This window comes from Oncorhynchus masou, chromosome 24 (assembly GCF_036934945.1).
Source record: "Oncorhynchus masou masou isolate Uvic2021 chromosome 24, UVic_Omas_1.1, whole genome shotgun sequence".
Lineage (NCBI taxonomy): Eukaryota > Metazoa > Chordata > Actinopteri > Salmoniformes > Salmonidae > Oncorhynchus > Oncorhynchus masou.
Genome location: NC_088235.1, coordinates 21,535,918 through 21,555,274, shown reverse-complemented (window position 1 = coordinate 21,555,274; position 19,357 = coordinate 21,535,918). Strand labels below are relative to the sequence as shown.

Sequence of the window (19,357 nt, the reverse complement as noted above, 5' to 3'; positions counted from 1 at the left end):
ACAATGTCACATGACATTAACATGTTTTAATTTGAGCTTTAATGCTCAAAAAATGACATTGCATTACAGAAATGTTTTTAAACCAGTTGAAGCTATGCAAACTATTAGTCCTATGGCAAAACAAATGACATGTTTTTTGCTTATGGTGATAAAGTAAGAATGTAACAACCTGAAGTAAGATTCCTCAAAACAAAATGTATGAGCGATTTGGAACAGATTGTGGCTGTTTATGCGTAGTTTCTCTAGGAAAGGAAATAGCCACTGAGACAAAGAGACAGTATAACTATGCAAAAACCACACTAAATATTTTCTTAACTAGGTACATTTGGATTTTAATACAATTATTTCTGTTCTGTGAAATCTTGTTTCCAGATGAATTCAGAAGAGTACTTGTTGCCTTGGTCGCAGCTGTCAGCACATGTGTAGACAGCCAAGGTTCCCCAGTCTATACTGGCATCAGTGCTGTCCACTTTCAGATCATTCAGTAGCTGGGGCATGACCTGTTGCGATGCAAAACACTATCAGCACATTGTCATTTATAAACAGCAATCCTTAGACGTTGAAACATTAAGGTCTGTCCTGGATCAAAGATCTCCACTGAAAGTGTGGTTTAGTCCAGGATTAGGCTTAAGGGGTGTATTCATTAGTTGCAGACCACTTCAAAACATTTACTCTAGGATCGAAACAAAGAAATTGAGGGACCTACCTGAATTTGTTTAATAGAAACGGTTTCTGTTGCAAATACCTGAAATTCAAAGATACGCCTGGAACCACATGAACAATGCGGGATGCCCTTCTCCACAGGAACATGTTCAGACGAAACCCAAAGAGGAGAGCCATCTCTGAAATATCGCAAAACCTACAATAACACAATATTATAGTCTTCAGTAATTTAGGAAACCCAGAACTAAAATAATTTAATCAGATGCTCGATTAAGTTCTGAGGGAGATGTATGAAAATATACTACTAAGTGTCCACCCAGCTAAATGAAACTCTCAGCCAGAGCATTCGCCAAATGTCACCTCCCCTTATGAAATTCGAAAGCTGTGAATACCTGCGAAATCGTGATTTGTCCAAATGATCAGTGGCAGAAAAAAATATGAGTCTTAGCATCTGTCTTGGCAGAAGCTACGATACCATCCTAAATGATGTGCGTCTGTCCACAAGCGATTTGTTTCAAGTAAAAAATATTAATTTCAGAGTTATCTACACGATGGCCAAATATATATGAGTAATTCTGATGCTCTTCATGTCTGAGGATACTGCTTGAAGAGTTATGTTACCTGATGTGGCTCTGATGCAATCCTCCGTTTAAACTTCTGGAACACTTTGCCATCTTCGGTTTCATGCATGGCCATGTTTTCAAGTTCTGTCTCAGCCAAATCTGTGGGATAGAAAGTATGCTTTTATACAACAGAAATTGTAATCATGTATAGACTCCTATTTAGGTTGGGTCCAACGTCAACATTTTCTCTCATCCTCCTTTTGGTGTCTTAATGGATCTGAAAAGACTAGGCATGTAAATGCAATGCAGTCTAACTTCTTACCATCAACTAAGGAGGAGCATTCCACATTATTCTGTGCATCCCCCACCATTTCACTAGACTCTTCTTTCTGATGTTCCTCAGGCTCTGTGACCAGTTCCAACTCGGGGAACAGGAATGGGGAAGGCACTGCACTTGACGGCACTAAACATGTATTGAAAGTTGAATTTTTATCTTTCAGGCGGGCAGAAAACACAATTTCATAATTATTACAAATAGTGTGACAGTTTATGGTAGCAGTATAATTACCTTGTTTGCAACACTCTTTCTTGTGACAGTGTTTCCAGTCTATGGTCTGGTGTTCTTTGCTGCAGTAGGACACTGCATGGCATTTAGAGCAAACTTTTTGACCAGGACAGCCACAGAGCTTGCATAGTTTAACCCCTGAACTGTGGAGGCAGGGGTCACGCTCAGTCCAATTGGGGTCTTCATCAGATGGAGGATTGTAGGGATAAAAGTCATTTCTCCTTGGCAACTGGCTACGAAATACTGGAAAAGAGTAATCTCAATGTCAGCTTGAGAATAAAAGCAGAGGAACATCATTAGTTTCAAGTTTTATTAGTCTTATGTACAAGATAAACATGGTATAACGCCGTCTAACGAAACGCTTACTTGCAGGTTCCTTTTGGACAATGCAACAAGAAATAAAATAACATGAACATAAATGTCTCAATAGAATAAACATTTTAGCATAAGTATAATACAGGAAGGGACAATTTTATAGTCCAATATGAATGTGTATTGGGGGATAAGTGTTTAAATTGTGCAGTATTAGCAATAGTAAATAAGCGTTTGCTAGCAGCCATTGTGGTGTGTGTGCAGAGTCAGAGCAGGTGGTCAGTCTAGTTCAAGTGTTCAGCACTGCTCTCATGGCTTGTAGATATAAACTGTCGCTGAGCCTGTTAGTATCAGACCTCATGCTCCAATACTGAATGCCCAATGGTAAGGGAATGAACAGCTCGTGGCTGAGGTGTGTGGGGTCCTTGATGATGCTGTGGGACTTCCTCGGGCACTGTTTCAAGTAGATGTCCTTGATGGGTGGGAACACGGCCCCAGTGATGTACTGGGCTGTCTTCACCACCTGCTGGAAGGTTGTGGACAGCAATTCCCTGTCCCAGGCTGTGATGTAACCGGTCAGGATACTCAATGTTGCAGCAGTATTTGGAGAGGACCCGGGGTGGCATGCCAAATTTCATCAGCCACCTTTGGAAATATTGACACAGGTGGTGGTGTTGGTCCATGTCAAGTCCTTGGTGATGTGGACGCCAAGGAACTTATATTGCTGACTACTGCAGTCCTCCTGTTGATGTGGATCGGGCATATTCCTGCCTCTGATTAATATAATCACTAATGTTGCACATCATAACTACACTCAAGGCTCAGCTGAATAAGGAGAGCTCACTATGGATCCCAGCAGCTTTTTGCAACTACCAAACAGCTTCCTCTTGCCAAGGGATGGATCTGGACCTTTGGTAGTGTCAAAGATTTGTTTAACTCGCCTTTGGCCAAAGCCAGGAATTTTCAAAGGGGGCAAATGAGTCAGAGGGGGCAGAGCCAAGCAGGAGCTAGCGAGATCCTATTGGTGCGTTGTAGCATGTATTTGCATTTTTCTGTTAGGGAACGCCTACTCTGGCACGTGTGAAATAACTCAACTTGCACTACTTCTAAACCACTTTTACTTTGGAAAAAGGTAAAATCTACTAAACTTCGTCCACTGTTTGATTATAGTTTTGAGAACAGAAAACTATTGACGTCAAACGTTTCATCGTTGAGTAAATTGACATTATGTCGGCCAAAATCCACCTGGCTCCATCTTCCACTGCCGACCACTGGGCTTCCTCTCGCCATATTTGGTAGTGAGTGGAAACGCCAACCGGATGCTTCACACTTATCCAATCGGTGAAATATCTGGCTCATTGCTCCATCTGTGGTAATGTGCTTGCCCTCTAACAGGTTTGCAAATTCAAACCCCACTCCAACTGTTGCACCGCTGTAGCTAACGTTACACTGGTAGGAGCGGTGGATAATCCCAGCCTTTTAGTGTGCCCCTCTCCTTCCCTGACCATGTGACTATGGGTGTGATGTTGATGGAAATGCAATAGCTAGTTTGCTAACGGCCATTTACCTTTCAGACAACGGCTGTCGTTTCGTGAATAGCAGTCTGGTGTCTTGCAGCAGAATACAAAAAGAGTTCGGTGAAAACTTCTATCCTGTCCAGTTATTGGAGCGTAAACTTGCATGAGAAATGCGGTAGGAAGATGGCATTTTCCACATTCTAACTCAGGAAGACCTGGGATGTCCAACTGACTCAACCATGCAGGTTTGCCTCCAACTTTGCTGGGGAACTGATGACTCTGTAGTTGCCAGTTTTCGGCCTCTTCCAAAAAGCCAAGAGCAACCCCTGTTTCTGCCATAGTGTTAATTGTATCGTACTCTTTCAATCGTTTGCTAGCTGTCTTGTCACAACAAATTCCAACGTGAGTCCCTGTTGTAGCTTTTAAATATGTCCGGAGTGGAACAGTACTTTTAGGAGGCAAACGTTCCGTGTAATTCGCGCTCCTGCCATATCGCCTATTTGCAATTAAAACACTAGAGAGGGAACAGTGCTTTGGCCTTATTATAGTTGAAGAGATCAATCGAATAAATGAACACCTTGAAAATCAGTCTCCTGGGACTGGTATATCTGCTGAGTTTTACAAACGTTTTATCAACAGTTAGCCCCGTATTTTCTAAAAGCATTGCAAATAATGCTCTCCCAGTTTGACTCAAGGTCTTTTCTTTTTTTTCCAAAAATCTTTATTCTACTAGGCTAGTCAGTTAAGAACATATTCTTATTTTCAATGACGTCCTAGGAACAGTGGGTTAACTGCCTGTTCAGGGGCAGAACGACAGATTGGTACCTTGTCAGCTCGGGGATTCGAACTTGCAACCTTTCGGTTACTAGTCCAACGCTCTAACCACGCCGCCCCAGATTACATTAATACCTAAACCCAATAAATATTTGCTTCTCGATAATTGGCGTCCAATCTGTCTGCTCAATAACGACTACAAAATGTTAGCCTCTATATTTGCAAAAAGAATGAAGGCAGTGTTGGGCTCAATTATAGAAAATACCCTATCTGGCTTCATGAGGAATAGACATATATCTAATAATATCCGACTGGTGTTAGACCTTATTAACTATTCTGATCTAAACTTCCATGATAGTTTCATTGTATTCTTACACTTTTATAAAGCCTTCATACGGTGGAACTTGAGTTTCTATTTCTCTCCTTGAGAAATTTGGTTTTGGGGAATTATTTTGTAGCACTATTACAATTATTTATATGAATGGGACCAGTTATATTAAATTAAAGCATGGCACTTGTCCTAGATTTAATTTGAAAAGAGAAATTAGGCAAGGATGCCCAATTTCGATTTACCTCTTCCTGCTCGCAACCCAACTTCTTACACGTTTTTTTTTAAATCCAGCGATATAAAATGTATCTCTATTGTTGACAGAAATTATCATGTGAGCTTGCAGATGACACCACTCTATTTTTAAAAGCTACCAGGGATCGAGAGTCCCATAGGGCACAATTGTCCCAGCGTCGTCAGGGTTAGGGGAGGGTTTGCCCGGTATAGGCCGTCATTGTAAATACGAATTTGTTCTTAGAGATTTTCAATATAGCGTCTTTCATGTCACAGTCCACAAGATGGCAGACTTGAGCTACTGTACCATCGCTCAGCCATTTCATCCAAGAGAAGTAGTGTTGGTGCGATCAAACAGGCTGAGGAATACAATTGTAAGAATTGTGTCCAATTTATGTAACAATTTGACCATCAATAGTAGAGCATTGGAAAGCATTGAACAGACGAAGCCTTACAAATTAGTTCATAAAAAAACAAAACATTTTTGCACATAAATAATCTAATTCTAGCCCCAGAGTATGATATTTTTGCAATCTACGGGGGGCTTGCTTGTTGCTATTGGTCAATGGTGCAATGTTTTTTCTGACTAAGTGGTGTTTGATGATGTCATGTTGTTCACGAGTAGAAGGCTGAGTTTTTTTAGTCATAGGGCTGAGTATGTGAGTGGAGTGCAAACTACAACTTTCGAAAATATTCAGGAAATACATTTCTAATCATACGGGGTGGAAACATTTTCCCCTATTGGATTTATTTCTTGAAGAATTTATTTCTGTACAATGGGGGATTGACATCAAGGTGTCTACATCGTCTTTGTAGAAAGGCAACACTTTTTCTAGCCATGGAACACTACAGGAGATAAGGGACAGTTCTTGTGAAAGTCCCGTTGAAGTCAAATCTAGGAAACAAATGGTTTGGCGTAACTAGGATTAACTGGTTGCTGGACAGATCCACATGGCGATGCCACCCCAGGGCGACGGAGATTATAAACCTGTAGCGGTGTCGGCGACGGTCCCACCGGTTCCTCCTCGGAGGGTTCGGAGCAGAGAGTCGTTTTCGGGCTCCAAGTGTCGGCCCGGTGGCGGAGAGCGCAAAGTGAAGTGTGTGCTTGTCGGTGACGGTGCAGTTGGGAAGACGAGCTTGATTGTCAGCTACACCACAAATGGATATCCAACTAAATATGTCCCAACTGCCTTTGATAATTTTTCAGGTAACTTGACAAATATGTGCCTTTTTAAATCGGGTAGACTATTAGGACCTGTTGTGGTCCTATTGGTCTATGCAATTAATTGTTTTTATCTGGCACTTTTAACAGCATAGGTTTTACCTGAAAAACAGGTATTGTTTTCTATGAATTCTGTATTTGAACTCAGCCTGACTTACAACAATCTAAGTTTTTTTCTTTTCTTTTTTCTGTCAACTGTCTGCTGCCGTAAATTGGCAACAGGAACACTGGTAATTGTTATACTCAATAGTTTGTCCATAACAACACTATTCTGGCCTTAACAGTATTTAATTGCGTTGTGGTTACCAATTTTTTCTGTGTTATATTGGCTGATTTAAATGTATAATTTGTTGTATTTTAGCTGTCGTGGCAGTTGATGGCAAGCCAGTGAAACTGCAGCTTTGTGACACAGCTGGGCAGGTTTGTAATTCAAATACACCTATAGGACAGTTTCATATGATCGCTACAATCCTGGAAGTGTAAAGGATTCATTAAAAATAAACAAGTTGACCTTTTTGCTGTTCCTAAATGTCTCAAATGTCTTCTAACCCCCTAGGCAACTACACGTACGGAATGGGTTCAAATGGTCTACTAGTGTAGGGAAGATAGGGGATCTGTCTGTCTAAATTGATGCTCTACAGTAGTGTTTTTGTCCAGTCATGAATCTGCACCAGAAATGGGCTTACTCAGATAAATACTGTCTTCCGCACATGTGAGGGGGTAACAGGCTTGGGGGGATTACAGAGAGGACTGAATTGAATCTGAGCCTGGAAACGAAACGTGAGATGGGTCTGTTTCTGAGGAGCAGAGCAGGCTGGAGAGAGTCCGCAGTGGAAAACAGTCCAGGAAAGCAGGCAAAGAGAGATCCAGAGCGGTTCTGTCTAGACACAGAGAGAGTCCCTGGCTGGAGGCTGAGCTCTGTGGGTTCGTAGGTTTCTGCTTTGTCTCTTTGCAGAAAGAGCAGCGAGGCTCTGAGGCGATGGGCTTTTCATTAGACACCAATGATCTTTTCAATTGTTTTGAAATAATGTTTTACAAGACAATGCAAGCAATATCATAGTTATAACTTTGTTATAACATAGTTAAACCTTGGTTTAATTGAAATATATTCAAGATGACATTTCTGTTTGCATTAATATTTTGCTTTCATGAAACAGCCCAAAATAATTGTGAAAGCACATGCACCACCTGCCCGCCCAACCCCATGATGTGCTACAAATATGAGATAATGGCTGAGCCAATTCAACAAAATAATAGTTATTACCTTTCAATGCCCAATGTCACCCTGCTCCTCTGGGCATAACTGAGTCCATGTATTTAGCATACTAAGCATGCAGAAGACTGTCTGAATACCAAATACAGGATCCCTCACTGTCAATGTTTTAGTATTTTATTGGGATCCCCATTAGCTGTTGCTGAAGCAGCAACTACTCTTCCTGGGGATGTTGTTGACCTCATTGGGTTCCCGATACCGCTAATTAACTCCCAGCCAATCAGAAAAGATTTGGAGACCCTTTGCTGCTACCATCTGAGGAGGGAAATGCACTATTAACATCTCAGAGAGAGAGTGATAGAATGCACTTTTGTCAATTAACAACAAAATATAATCTCAGTGGAATGCCACCGTTATCTTGCCTCCTATAGAACTATATGTATTGGAGATATGCAAACGTAATATGAACGTTGTGTAATAAGTTTGCCAGATAAAATGGCTAAACACATATTAGCGAAGATAAGCACACACTTATACCTGATAAATTATGTCATCGCTCCACTTGGGCTCTTTAACTGGTAATGTAAATTATGTCACTGCTCCATTCAGGGGCTCTTTAACTGGTAATGTAAATTATGTCACTGCTCCATTCAGGGGCTCTTTAACTTATGATGTAAATTATGTCACTGCTCCATTCAGGGGCTCTTTAGCTGATGATGTAAATTATGTCACTGCTCCATTCAGGGGCTCTTTAGCTGATGATGTAAATTATGTCACTGTTCCATTCAGGGGCTCTTTAGCTGGTGATGTAAATTATGTCACTGCTCCATTCAGGGGATCTTTAGCTGGTGATGTAAAATTATGTCACTGCTCCATTCAGGGGCTCTTTAACTGGTGATGTAAAATTATGTCACCGCTCCATTCAGGGGCTCTTTAGCTGGTGATATAAATTATGTCACCGCTCCATTCAGGAGCTCTTTAGCTGGTGATATAAATTATGTCACTGCTCCATTCAGGAGCTCTTTAGCTGGTGATATAAATTATGTCACAGCTCCATTCAGGGGCTCTTTAGCTGGTGATATAAATTATGTCACTGCTCCATTCAGGGGCTCTTTAGCTGGTGATATAAATTATGTCACTGCTCCATTCAGGGGCTCTTTAGCTGGTGATATAAATTATGTCACTGCTCCATTCAGGGGATCTTTCGCTGGTGATGTAAATGATGTCACAGCTCCATTCAGGGGCTCTTTAACTGGTGATATAAATTATGTCACTGCTCCATTCAGGGGCTCTTTAGCTGGTGATGTAAATTATGTCACTGTTCCATTCAGGGGCTCTTTAACTTATGATGTAAATTATGTCACAGCTCCATTCAGGGGCTCTTTAGCTGGTGATATCAATTATGTCACAGCTCCATTCAGGGACTCTTTAACTGGTGATATAAATTATGTCACTGCTCCATTCAGGGGCTATTTAGCTGGTGATATAAATTATGTCACTGTTCCATTCAGGGGCTCTTTAGCTGGTGATATAAATTATGTCACAGCTCCATTCAGGGGCTCTTTAACTGGTGATATAAATGATGTCACCACTCCACTCAGGGGCTCTTTAACTGGTGATATAAAGGATGTCACCACTCCACTCAGGGACTCTTTAACTGGTGATATAAATGATGTCACCACTCCACTCAGGGGCTCTTTAACTGGTGATAGAAATTATGTCACCACTCCACTCAGGGACTCTTTAACTGGTGATATAAAGGATGTCACTACTCCACTCAGGGACTCTTTAACTGGTGATATAAATGATGTCACCACTCCACTCAGGGACTCTTGCTGGTGATATAAATGATGTCACCACTCCACTCAGGGGCTCTTTAACTGGTGATATAAATGATGTCAGGGGCAGACAAAGTGTGGACTATGGTTCATGGTCTTATGTATACTGAACAAAAATATAAAGTGTTGTTTTCATGAGCTGAAATAAAAAATCCCAGATATTTCCCATATGCACAAAAGTTTGTTTCTCTCTAATTTTGTGCACTAATTTGTTTACATCCCTGTTAGTGACCATTTCTCCTTTGCCAAGATAACCCACCCACCTGACAGGTGTTGCATATCATGACGCTGATTAAACAGCAAGATCATTACACAGGTACACCTTGTGCTAAGGACAATAAAGGGCCATATGCAGTTTTGTTACACAACACAATGCCACAGATGTCTCAAGTTTTGAGGGAGTGTGCAATTGGCATGATGACTGCAGGAATTTCTACCAGAGCTGTTGCCAGATATTTGAATGTTAATTTCTCTACCATAAGCTGCCTCCATCATTTTAGAGAATTTGGCAGTCCGGCCTCACAACCACAGACCACGTGTAACCACGCCAGCCCAGTACCTCCATATCCAGCTTCTTTGCCTGCAGGATCATTTGTGTGTGTGTGTGTGGGGGGGGGGGGGGGGGGGGTCACTTTTGTGGGGAAAAACGTATTCTGATTGGCTGAATCTGGCTTTCTAGTTGGTTGGCCTATGCCCTCCAAGGCCCACCCATGGCTGCACCCCTTTCCAGTCATGTCAAATCCATAGATTAGGGCCTAATTTCTTCATATGAACTGGAACTCAGTAAACTCTTTGAAATTGTTGCATGTTGTGTTTATATTTTATGTTCAGAGTAATTATTTAAATCTATAATATAGTCACGTTCTAGCAATTTAACAATGCTCTTTCTCTACAATTTAGCTATTGGTCGTTTTTCTATTTAGAATTCATGCTAGTGTATTATATGCTGGTTGGCATGAACAGTACCTTCATTACTAAATTGCATGTCAGTCAGCAACATTAGAGGAAATTAAAATCAACTGTAGGCTTTGCTGAAAGAGCTGTCCCTAATCAGAACCACTACGGCATGTCACGCTAACTGAAACTGATACAGGTGTCATGGGTTTTCAGGATGTGGACACAGATTGTGTGTTCCTGCTTGCCAGAGACACTTTGTCATGAGGCTGAGGCGCCACTAGTTACAGACATGCACATGGTGACATAGCCAATGAGGGCAGGATTTTCCTTCTCTTGGCTATGATGATGCCCTTGTCAACCCTATATACTCTTGGGGAAAAAGGGTTATTCGGCTGTCCCCATAGGAGAACCCTTTTTGGTTCCAGGTAGAACGCTTTTTGGTGTTAGGTAGAACCCTTTTGGGTTCCATGTTGAACCCTCTGTGGAAAGGGTTCTACCTGGAACCATAAAAGGTTCTTCAAAGGATTCTCCTATGGGAACAGCCAAATAACCCTTTTAGGTTCTAGATGTCACCTTTTTTTCTAAGTGTACTCAAAGACCTTTTCACAAGGAGGGCTATTGAGTTGAGCTTCCCATTCTCGGTTCTGCTTGTTATCATGTCGTGTCATGAACCCCCTCTCCTCTCCATTCCTCCCTGCAGGATGAGTTTGACAAGCTGCGTCCGCTCTGCTACACCAACGCAGACGTCTTCCTGCTGTGCTTCAGTGTCGTCAGCCCCTCCTCCTTCCAGAACGTAACAGAGAAATGGGTGCCGGAGATTCGCCGGCACTGCCCGCAGGCGCCGGTGGTTCTGGTGGGCACCCAGTCAGACCTGCGGGAGGATGTTAATGTTCTGATTGAGCTGGCCAAGTACAAAGAGAGGCCAGTGGAGCCCCAAGAGGCCCAGCAGTGTGCCGAGGACATGAGGGCCGTGTCATACATGGAGTGCTCCTCACTCACCCAGAAGAACCTCAAAGAGGTGTTTGACGCAGCCATCGTGGCCAGCATCCAGCACTCTGACAGTCAGCAGCAGCAGCATCGACTGAAAAAACGGACTCCAGACAAGATGAAGAAGCTTTCTAAATCATGGTGGAAGAAGTACTGTTGCGTGGTTTAGCCTCTATCTGTGTGTGTGACAGGACGGACGCATAGGTTCCAATTTTGCTTCCATGTCAGCACGTTAACAGACTTCAGGGACAGTAAGGAAAACAGTGACTGGAATATGGACGCAGGTCTGGTCTGGAGTATCTGAGTTATGTGTAGGTTCGGCTTCAATGACCCCATGCTATTTTTGCTGTACCAACGTGAGCTGCACTGGAGACAGAGCTGACTTCCCTCAAAGAATACTCATTGACTTTCCACTGCCTTGTATCCATGATCCTTGGGGGGGGACAGCTTCTACAAGGACGACTGTGGAAGATGAAGCCCTCTTTATAACCAGGAGGGCTTATGTTGTTATATCATTGTGTTATTAACCTGGTTTACTCTGACCTTTCCCATGGTAAGTGTACAGTATGTAAACTCAGATTCATTTAGCATATGAGATTGAGTCAACTTTCCGATGTGGGATTTACCATCTCTTTGATTTAGCAGTGCCTATGGTAAAAATAAAAACAATCTGTGCGGTAATCAGATAATGCGAGGAGAGTACTGTGTAACGTTCATTATTTGAATGCTTGTTCTTCCAGCCCATATTGGATAGCCTCATTTGGCTTGTTGTCTAATGTACAAACCACTCAAAAACAGAATTTCTGTTTTCAAAAATAGTTTTTCAGAATTTCGAACTGTTGTTTAAATTAGGACATGGGTTCTGTCTAAGCTCATATGAGGGTCACAGTCTCTAGCTATGTGCAGGAATTCAAACTAGACTTGTTGACCTTTGGTTCACTTCACCATAGCACCACCTGAGGAGTTTTAAACAAACACCTTACTCTGTACAGGGCTGACTGCAGCTGAGTCAACGTTAACTCTTAACTACCTTACTCTGTACAGGGCTGACTGCAGCTGAGTCAACGTTAACTCTTAACTACCTTACTCTGTACAGGGCTGACTGCAGCTGAGTCAACGTTAACTCTTAACTACCTTACTCTGTACAGGGCTGACTGCAGCTGAGTCAACGTTAACTCTTAACTACCTTACTCTGTACAGGGCTGACTGCAGCTGAGTCAACGTTAACTCTTAACTACCTTACTCTGTACAGGGCTGACTGCAGCTGAGTCAACGTTAACTCTTAACTACCTTACTCTGTACAGGGCTGACTGCAGCTGAGTCAACGTTAACTCTTAACTACCTTACTCTGTACAGGGCTGACTGCAGCTGAGTCAACGTTAACTCTTAACTACCTTACTCTGTACAGGGCTGACTGCAGCTGAGTCAACGTTAACTCTTAACTACCTTACTCTGTACAGGGCTGACTGCAGCTGAGTCAACGTTAACTCTTAACTACCTTACTCTGTACAGTGCTGACTGCAGCTGAGTCAACGTTAACTCTTAACTACCTTACTCTGTACAGGGCTGACTGCAGCTGAGTCAACGTTGACTCTTAACTACCTTACTCTGTACAGGGCTGACTGCAGCTGAGTCAACGTTAACTCTTTACAGCTAGCAGAGTAAGGTAGTTATTAATGACTGAGCAAATAATTCAATATGTTTCTGAAACTAATACACTGGAAAGAGTATGTTAATTGTCCCAAGCAAGCTTAACAATACCATAATATTTTATTATGTTGAAAAAAAGTTGTCAATACCTATTTTCCTATCACTGTGGCATGTGATGTCTATCTCTGTCAATACAGTGTTCTGATTTAACCTATAGAGATGAGGTTATTAGAATTTCAAAATGATAACCATAGAATTAGGAATTAGAATACTAAAATGGACATGCACATTCTTAAGATGGTCCAAAGGTCAGCCATTTTGGTCAGGGAGTTGGTCAACTATGGTTTGACAGTGCTGTGATAAGAAATGGTGTGAAACAATGAATGTGTAGAATTTATCTGCACTGTATGTTTGTTAGCTAGCTAGCCAGCCAGTTTTAGAGGAATGATTACATTAATTTTTCAATTTAGCTGCCAGTATTCCAACATTCCACTCAAACAATGCAGTCAACCCACAGCCGTACACTGGCTGAAATCAGTTGATGATATTAGGACTGAGACAAGTTGTAAATGCAACAACTACTGATGCTGTATCATAAAAGCACTCACACTTTCCAAGAAAATAAAATCAGTGGTCAGTTTACATATATTTTAGAGGCTATTTATACAGACAGTTGGTATAAAACCTGTATAAACTGTATTTATAATTATATGACAATATTATTTGTTGATTATAATTATATTTCTGATACATGCATCTCCTATGCCTCTGCTGCCATTCATTCTAATTACACTGGTTTTGTCACGACTTCCGCTGAAGTCAGTCCCTCTCCTTGTTCGGGCGGCGTTCGGTGGTCGACGTCACCGACCTTCAAGCCATCGCTGATCCATTTTTCATTTTCCATTGGTTTTGTCTTGTCTTCCTCCACACCTGGTTCCAATCCCATCAATTACATGTTGTGTATTTAACCCTCTGTTTCCCCTCATTGTCCTTGTCGGTGATTGTTTGATTGTATGTTATGTGCAAGTTATGTTATGTTATGTTGTGGTGTGCGACGGGTTTTGAACCCACTTTTATTATTTTGTATATGATGGTTTTCGGAGTTTGTGAGCATTTATTAAAAGACATTTATACCAAGTTCGTTCTCCTGCGCCTGACTTCCCTGCCACCAGCACGCACCCCATTACAGGTTTTGTATTTCTCCCTGACCAATATGGCTACCATTTTGACCCCATTCTGTACCTTTGAGGTTTTATGACATAGCCCCTGTAGTAATGTAATAGGATCTCTATGGTGATAACTGTCACCTCTTTCAGAGATTTGTTTTTCAAGCATTGTAACTCAAGCCTTGTAATAGCTCTTCCAGTAGAATGCCAAACTAAACCTTGGGCTAAACAATACAGTTTCATGTATGATCAGATTCACCTCCTTAGATGTTTGATGGACCTCTGAAAGGAAATTATAGTGGAAGACAGACAATGGAGAAGTTAATGTTTTACTGGATCACTCTTAGTCGACTATGTTGCCTCAACGGTCAGTTCAATGTTAATCATAACCATGAATAAATAATATATACAGCTAGTGATTTTATCTCCTCCTTATGAAATACAAGGTATATATTTTCAAACTTCATCCATGTCCAGTTTCTCAGTATTGCAGGGATTACAGTACCAGTCAAAAGTGTGGACACGCCTACTCATTCAAGGGTTTTTCTTTATTTGGACTATTTTCTACATTGTAGAATACTAGTGAAGACATCTAAACAATGAAATAACACATATGGAATCATGCAGTAACCAAAAAAGTGTTAAATCAACATATATTTTATATTTGAGATTCTTCAAAGTAGCCACCCTTTGCCTTGATGACAGCTTTGTACACTTGGCATTTTCCCAACCAGCTTTATGAGGTAGTCATCTGGACTGCATTTAAATTACACATTTATTTTTATTTAACCTTTATTTAATTAGGCAAATAAGTTAAGAACAAATTATTATTTACAATGACGGCCTACCCCGGCCAAACCTGAACGACGCTGGGCCAAGTGCGCCGACCTATGGTACTCCCAATCACGGCAGGATGTGATACAGGTGTGCCTTGTTAAAAGTTAATGTGTTTGAGCCAATCAGTTGTTGTGACAAGGTAGGGGTGGTATACAGAATATGGCCCTATTTGGTAAAAGACCAAGTCCATATTATGGCAAGAACAGCTCAAATCAGCAAAGATAAACAACAGTCCATCATTACTTTAAGACATGAAGGTCAGTCAATCTGGAACATTTCAAGAACTTTGAAGGTTTCTTCAAGTGCAGTTGCAAAAACCATCAAGCGCTATGGTGAAACTGGTTCCCACGAGGACCACCACAGGAAAGGAAGAACCAGAGTTACCTCTGCTAAAGAGAATACGTTCATTATAGTTACCAGCCTCAGAAATTGCAGCCAAAATAAATGCTTCACAGAAGAGTTCAACAGACACATCTCAACTGTTCAGAGGAGATCGAATTGCTGCAAAGAAACCCATATTAAAGGACACCAATAATAAGAATAGGCTTATTTGGGCCAAGAAACACAAGCAATGAACATTAGACAGGTGGAAATCTGTTTTGGTCTGATGAGTCCAAATATTAGGTTTTTGGATCCATCCTTTGTGTCTTTGTGAGATGCAGAGCAGGTGAACGGATGACCTCTGCATGTGTGGTTCCCACCGTGAAGCATGGAGGAGGAGGTGTGATGGTGTGGGGGTGCTTTGCTGGTGACACTGTCTGTGATTTATTTAGAATTCAAGGCACAATTAACCAGAATGGCTACCACAGCATTTTGAAGCGATACACCATCCCATCTGTTTTGCGTTTAGTGGGACTATCTTTTTTTTAACAGGACTATGACCCAACACACCTCCAGGCTGTGTATGGGCTATTTGACCAAGAAGGAGAGTGATGGAGTGCTGTATCAGATGAACTGGCCTCCACAATCACCCGACAAATACCAAATTGAGATGGTGTGCCATGAGTTGGACTGCAGAGTGAAGGAAAAGCAGCCAACAAGTGCTCAGCATATGTGGGAACTCCTTCAAGACTTTTGGAAAAGCATTCCAGGTGAAGCTGGTTGAGAGAATGCCAAGGTTGTATAAAGTTGTCATCAAGGCAAATGGTGGCTACTTTGAAGAATCTAAAATTGTAAATATATTTTGATTTGTTTAACACTTTTCTGGTTACTACATGATTCCATATGTGCTATTTCATAGTTTTGATCTCTTCACTATTATTCTGCAATGTAGAAAATAGTAAAAATAAAGAAAAACCCTTGATTGAGTAGGTGTGTCCAAACCTTTGACTGGTACTGTATATCCTCAATACGAATGCATTTTACGACGATGCATTTCTTCAAATGCTTCTCTTTGTAACAGTGCAAATCACATGGTGTACTATACTCTTGTACTATACTGAGTGGACAAAACATTAATATTGAGTTGCACCCCCTTTTGCCCTCAGAACAGCCTCAATTCATCATGGCATGGACTCAACAAGTTGTCAACAGCATTCCACAAAGGATGCTGGCCCATGTTGACTCCAGTGCTTCCCACAGTTGTGTCTATGTCATGGAAAGAGCAGGTGTTCCTAATGTTTTGTACACTCAGTGTATTTCCAAGTAAGCTATGACTTCCAGCAAACGTGGAGGTTCAAGGATCTCTGTTCAGGGCTCTGTGGGGGATGGCGCTGTGGTGAAATAACAGCTTGCATTCAGTGTCATGTTAGGACAAAGATCCCGTTTGTCTGTAGTTTGATACCTTTGGAAAAGAAAGAATATTTGGTATACATGCTGGATTTTGTGTTTGTTACATTGGAATGGATTTGTGTCGGGTTTTGCCTCTGAAGCTCTTTTCCTTTGTGAGTTTTGAAATTACGTAGTTATTACAACTTAATGCTTGATTGATCGACCAACTATGGCTCAATAGTGGATAGTTTAATTGTACTAACAGAATCCATATACAGTTGTGCTTAGGTCAATATTGTAGAAATGTAGTTCAATAAGGAGAGTTTATGCAGTTGAAATGGACATATGAAGAAACAAGTTGATTTGGAAAGCCCTCTTATGCTTTCACTTGTAGTCACAACTCTATGAGCCGTTAGGCCAATTCATCTGGCGTCTGTGTGAGTCACTCAAACGTTCGGTAATCTGACAGCCTGCTCTTTTTTTCTCAGCCCGCAGCTGGCCCTGCTTAATGACTGAGACATTTTAAGGCCACTTTTTTGTGATTGTTTCACATTGCAAAGATTTGTGTGTGTTGGCGGTGCAATGTGTAGAGGTGTTGGCGGTGCAATGTGTAGAGGTGTTGGTGGTGCAATGTGTAGAGGTGTTGGCGGTGCAATTTGTAGAGGTCTTGGCGGTGCAATGTGTAGAGGTCTTGCCCAACCATACAAAACCACATGACAAATAACTGCCTCAACTTAGAACAGAATAAATGTGACAGATGTCTAGATGGTACAGATAACATGTTTTGACTTATGCACACTGATGCCCACAATCACCTATGAAGAAAGTCCCGCAAGACAAGTTCCATAACTTCCTAAAGAGTGCGGGAGAGATACCGGTGGCCTGATAGATTTGCTAGAGTAGCTGTACAGCACAGCTGCAGAAAAGCCAAACGGTATCCCAGAGTTGCAAACGTGGTGCATAGAGCTGCAAGCAGACCAGAGGGACTTGGCAGATCAAGTAAAGCTGTGACTTCTAAGAGGCTCAAGTCTGGATGGATGTTGAAAAGTAATTGGGCTGCTGGCCAGGTCGTCACTAGCAGGAAGTTATGATCCACTTGTTTCTCTTTACGTGACAGAGAAAGGCAACAGTGAGGACTTAGTCTGAATACTCCAGACCTACTAATGCTCTTCTTTGAATACAGTGTATAAATACAAGATGGGTGAAATGAGGAAAACATCATATTAAATTGTATTAGTCACATGCGCTGAATACAACAGGTGTAGACCTTACAGTGAAATGCTTACTTACAAGCTCCTAACCAACAAAACAGTTAAAAAAATACAAATAAGAATAAGAAATAAAAGTAACATGTAATTAAGCAGTATAATAACAATAGCGAGACTATATACAGGAGGGTACCGGTACAGAGTCAATGTGTGGGGGCACCGGTTAGTTGAGGTAATATGTACATGTAGGTAGAATTATTAAAGTGACAATGCATAGATGGTAACAACAGAGTAGTAGCGGTGTAAAAGGGGGGGCAAAGCAAATAGTCTGGGTAGCCATTTGATTAGGTGTTCAAGAGTCTTATGGCTTGGGGGTAGAAGCTATTAAGAAGCCTCTTGGACCTAGACTTGGCGCTCCGATACCGCTTGCCGTGCGGTAGCAGAGAGAACAGTCTATGACTAGGGTGGCTGGAGTCTTTGACAATTTTTAAGGCCTTCCTCTGGCACTGCCTGGTATAGAGGTCCTGGATGGCAGGAAACTTGGCCCCAGTGATGCACTGGGATGTTCGCACTACCCTCTGTAGTGCCTTGCGGTCGGAGGCTGAGCAGTTGCCATACCAGGCAGCGATGCAACCAGTCAGGATGCTCTCGATGGTGCAGCTGAAGAACCTTTTGAGGATCTGAGGTCCCATGCCAATACTTTTCCGTCTCCTGAGGGGGAATAGGTTTTTTCATGCCCTCTTCACGACTGTCTTGGTGTGCTTCAACCATGTTAGTTTGTTGGTGATGTGGACACCAAGGAACTTGAAGCTCTCAACATCCTCAACTGCAGCCCCGTCGATGAGAATGGGGGCATGCTTGGTCCTCTTTTTCCTGTAGTCCACAATCATCTCCTTTGTCTTGATCACATTGAGGGAGAGATTGTTGTCCTGTCACCACACGGCCAGGTCTCTGACCTCATCCCTATAGGCTGTCTCGTCATTGTTCGGGGATCAGGCCTACCACTGTTGTCATCGGCAAACTTAAAGATAGTGTTGAATAGTGCCTGGCCGTGCAGTCATGAGTGAACAGGGAGTACATGAGGGGACAGCAGGCACCCCTGAGAGGCCCCTGAGGGCGGCCAGTCAGGAAGTCCAGGATCCAGTTGCGGAGGGAGGTGTTTAGTCCCATAGTGCCCTTAATGAGCATTGAGGGCAATATGGTTTTGAACACTGAGCTGTAATCTATGAATAGCATTCTCACATAGGTGTTCCTTTTGTCCAGGTGGGAAAGAGCAGTGTGGAGTACAAAAGAGATTGCATCATCTGTGGATCTGTTGGGCCGGTATGCAAATTGGAGTGGGTCTAGGGTTTGGTGTTAATGGTGTTGATGTGAGCCATGGCCAGCCTTTCAAAGCACTTCATGACTACAGACGTGAGTGCTACGGGTCGGTAGTCATTTAGGCAGGTTACCTTAGTGTTCTTGGGAACAGGCAATATAGTGGTCTGCTTAAAACATGTTTGTATTACAGACTCGGACAGAGAGAGGTTGAAAATGTTGGTGAAGACACTTGCCAGTTGGTCAGCGCATGCTCACAGTACACGTCCTGGTAATCCATCTGGCCCTGCGGCCTTGTGAATGTTGACCTGTTTAAAGGTCTTAATCACATCGGCTGCGGAGAGCATGATCACACA

At 42.1% G+C, this 19,357-nt stretch overlaps 2 protein-coding genes across 2 annotated transcripts; one reads left to right on the top strand and one right to left on the bottom strand.

Moving 5' to 3' along the window:
• Positions 1–11: 11 nt before the first annotated feature.
• pdcd2 (programmed cell death 2) lies at positions 12–4,062 on the bottom strand. The gene is made up of 6 exons (XM_064933424.1): positions 3,671–4,062; positions 1,795–2,034; positions 1,549–1,689; positions 1,285–1,385; positions 746–859; positions 12–500 (listed from the first exon to the last, which is right to left on the bottom strand). The coding sequence occupies exons 1-6, from the start codon at positions 3,957–3,959 to the stop codon at positions 342–344; spliced, it is 1,044 nt and encodes a 347-aa protein (XP_064789496.1). The 5' UTR covers positions 3,960–4,062; the 3' UTR covers positions 12–341.
• Positions 4,063–5,440: 1,378 nt separating this feature from the next.
• LOC135511901 (rho-related GTP-binding protein RhoU-like) lies at positions 5,441–13,900 on the top strand. The gene is made up of 3 exons (XM_064933420.1): positions 5,441–6,163; positions 6,540–6,598; positions 10,827–13,900. The coding sequence occupies exons 1-3, from the start codon at positions 5,908–5,910 to the stop codon at positions 11,280–11,282; spliced, it is 771 nt and encodes a 256-aa protein (XP_064789492.1). The 5' UTR covers positions 5,441–5,907; the 3' UTR covers positions 11,283–13,900.
• The last annotated feature ends 5,457 nt before the right edge of the window (positions 13,901–19,357 follow it).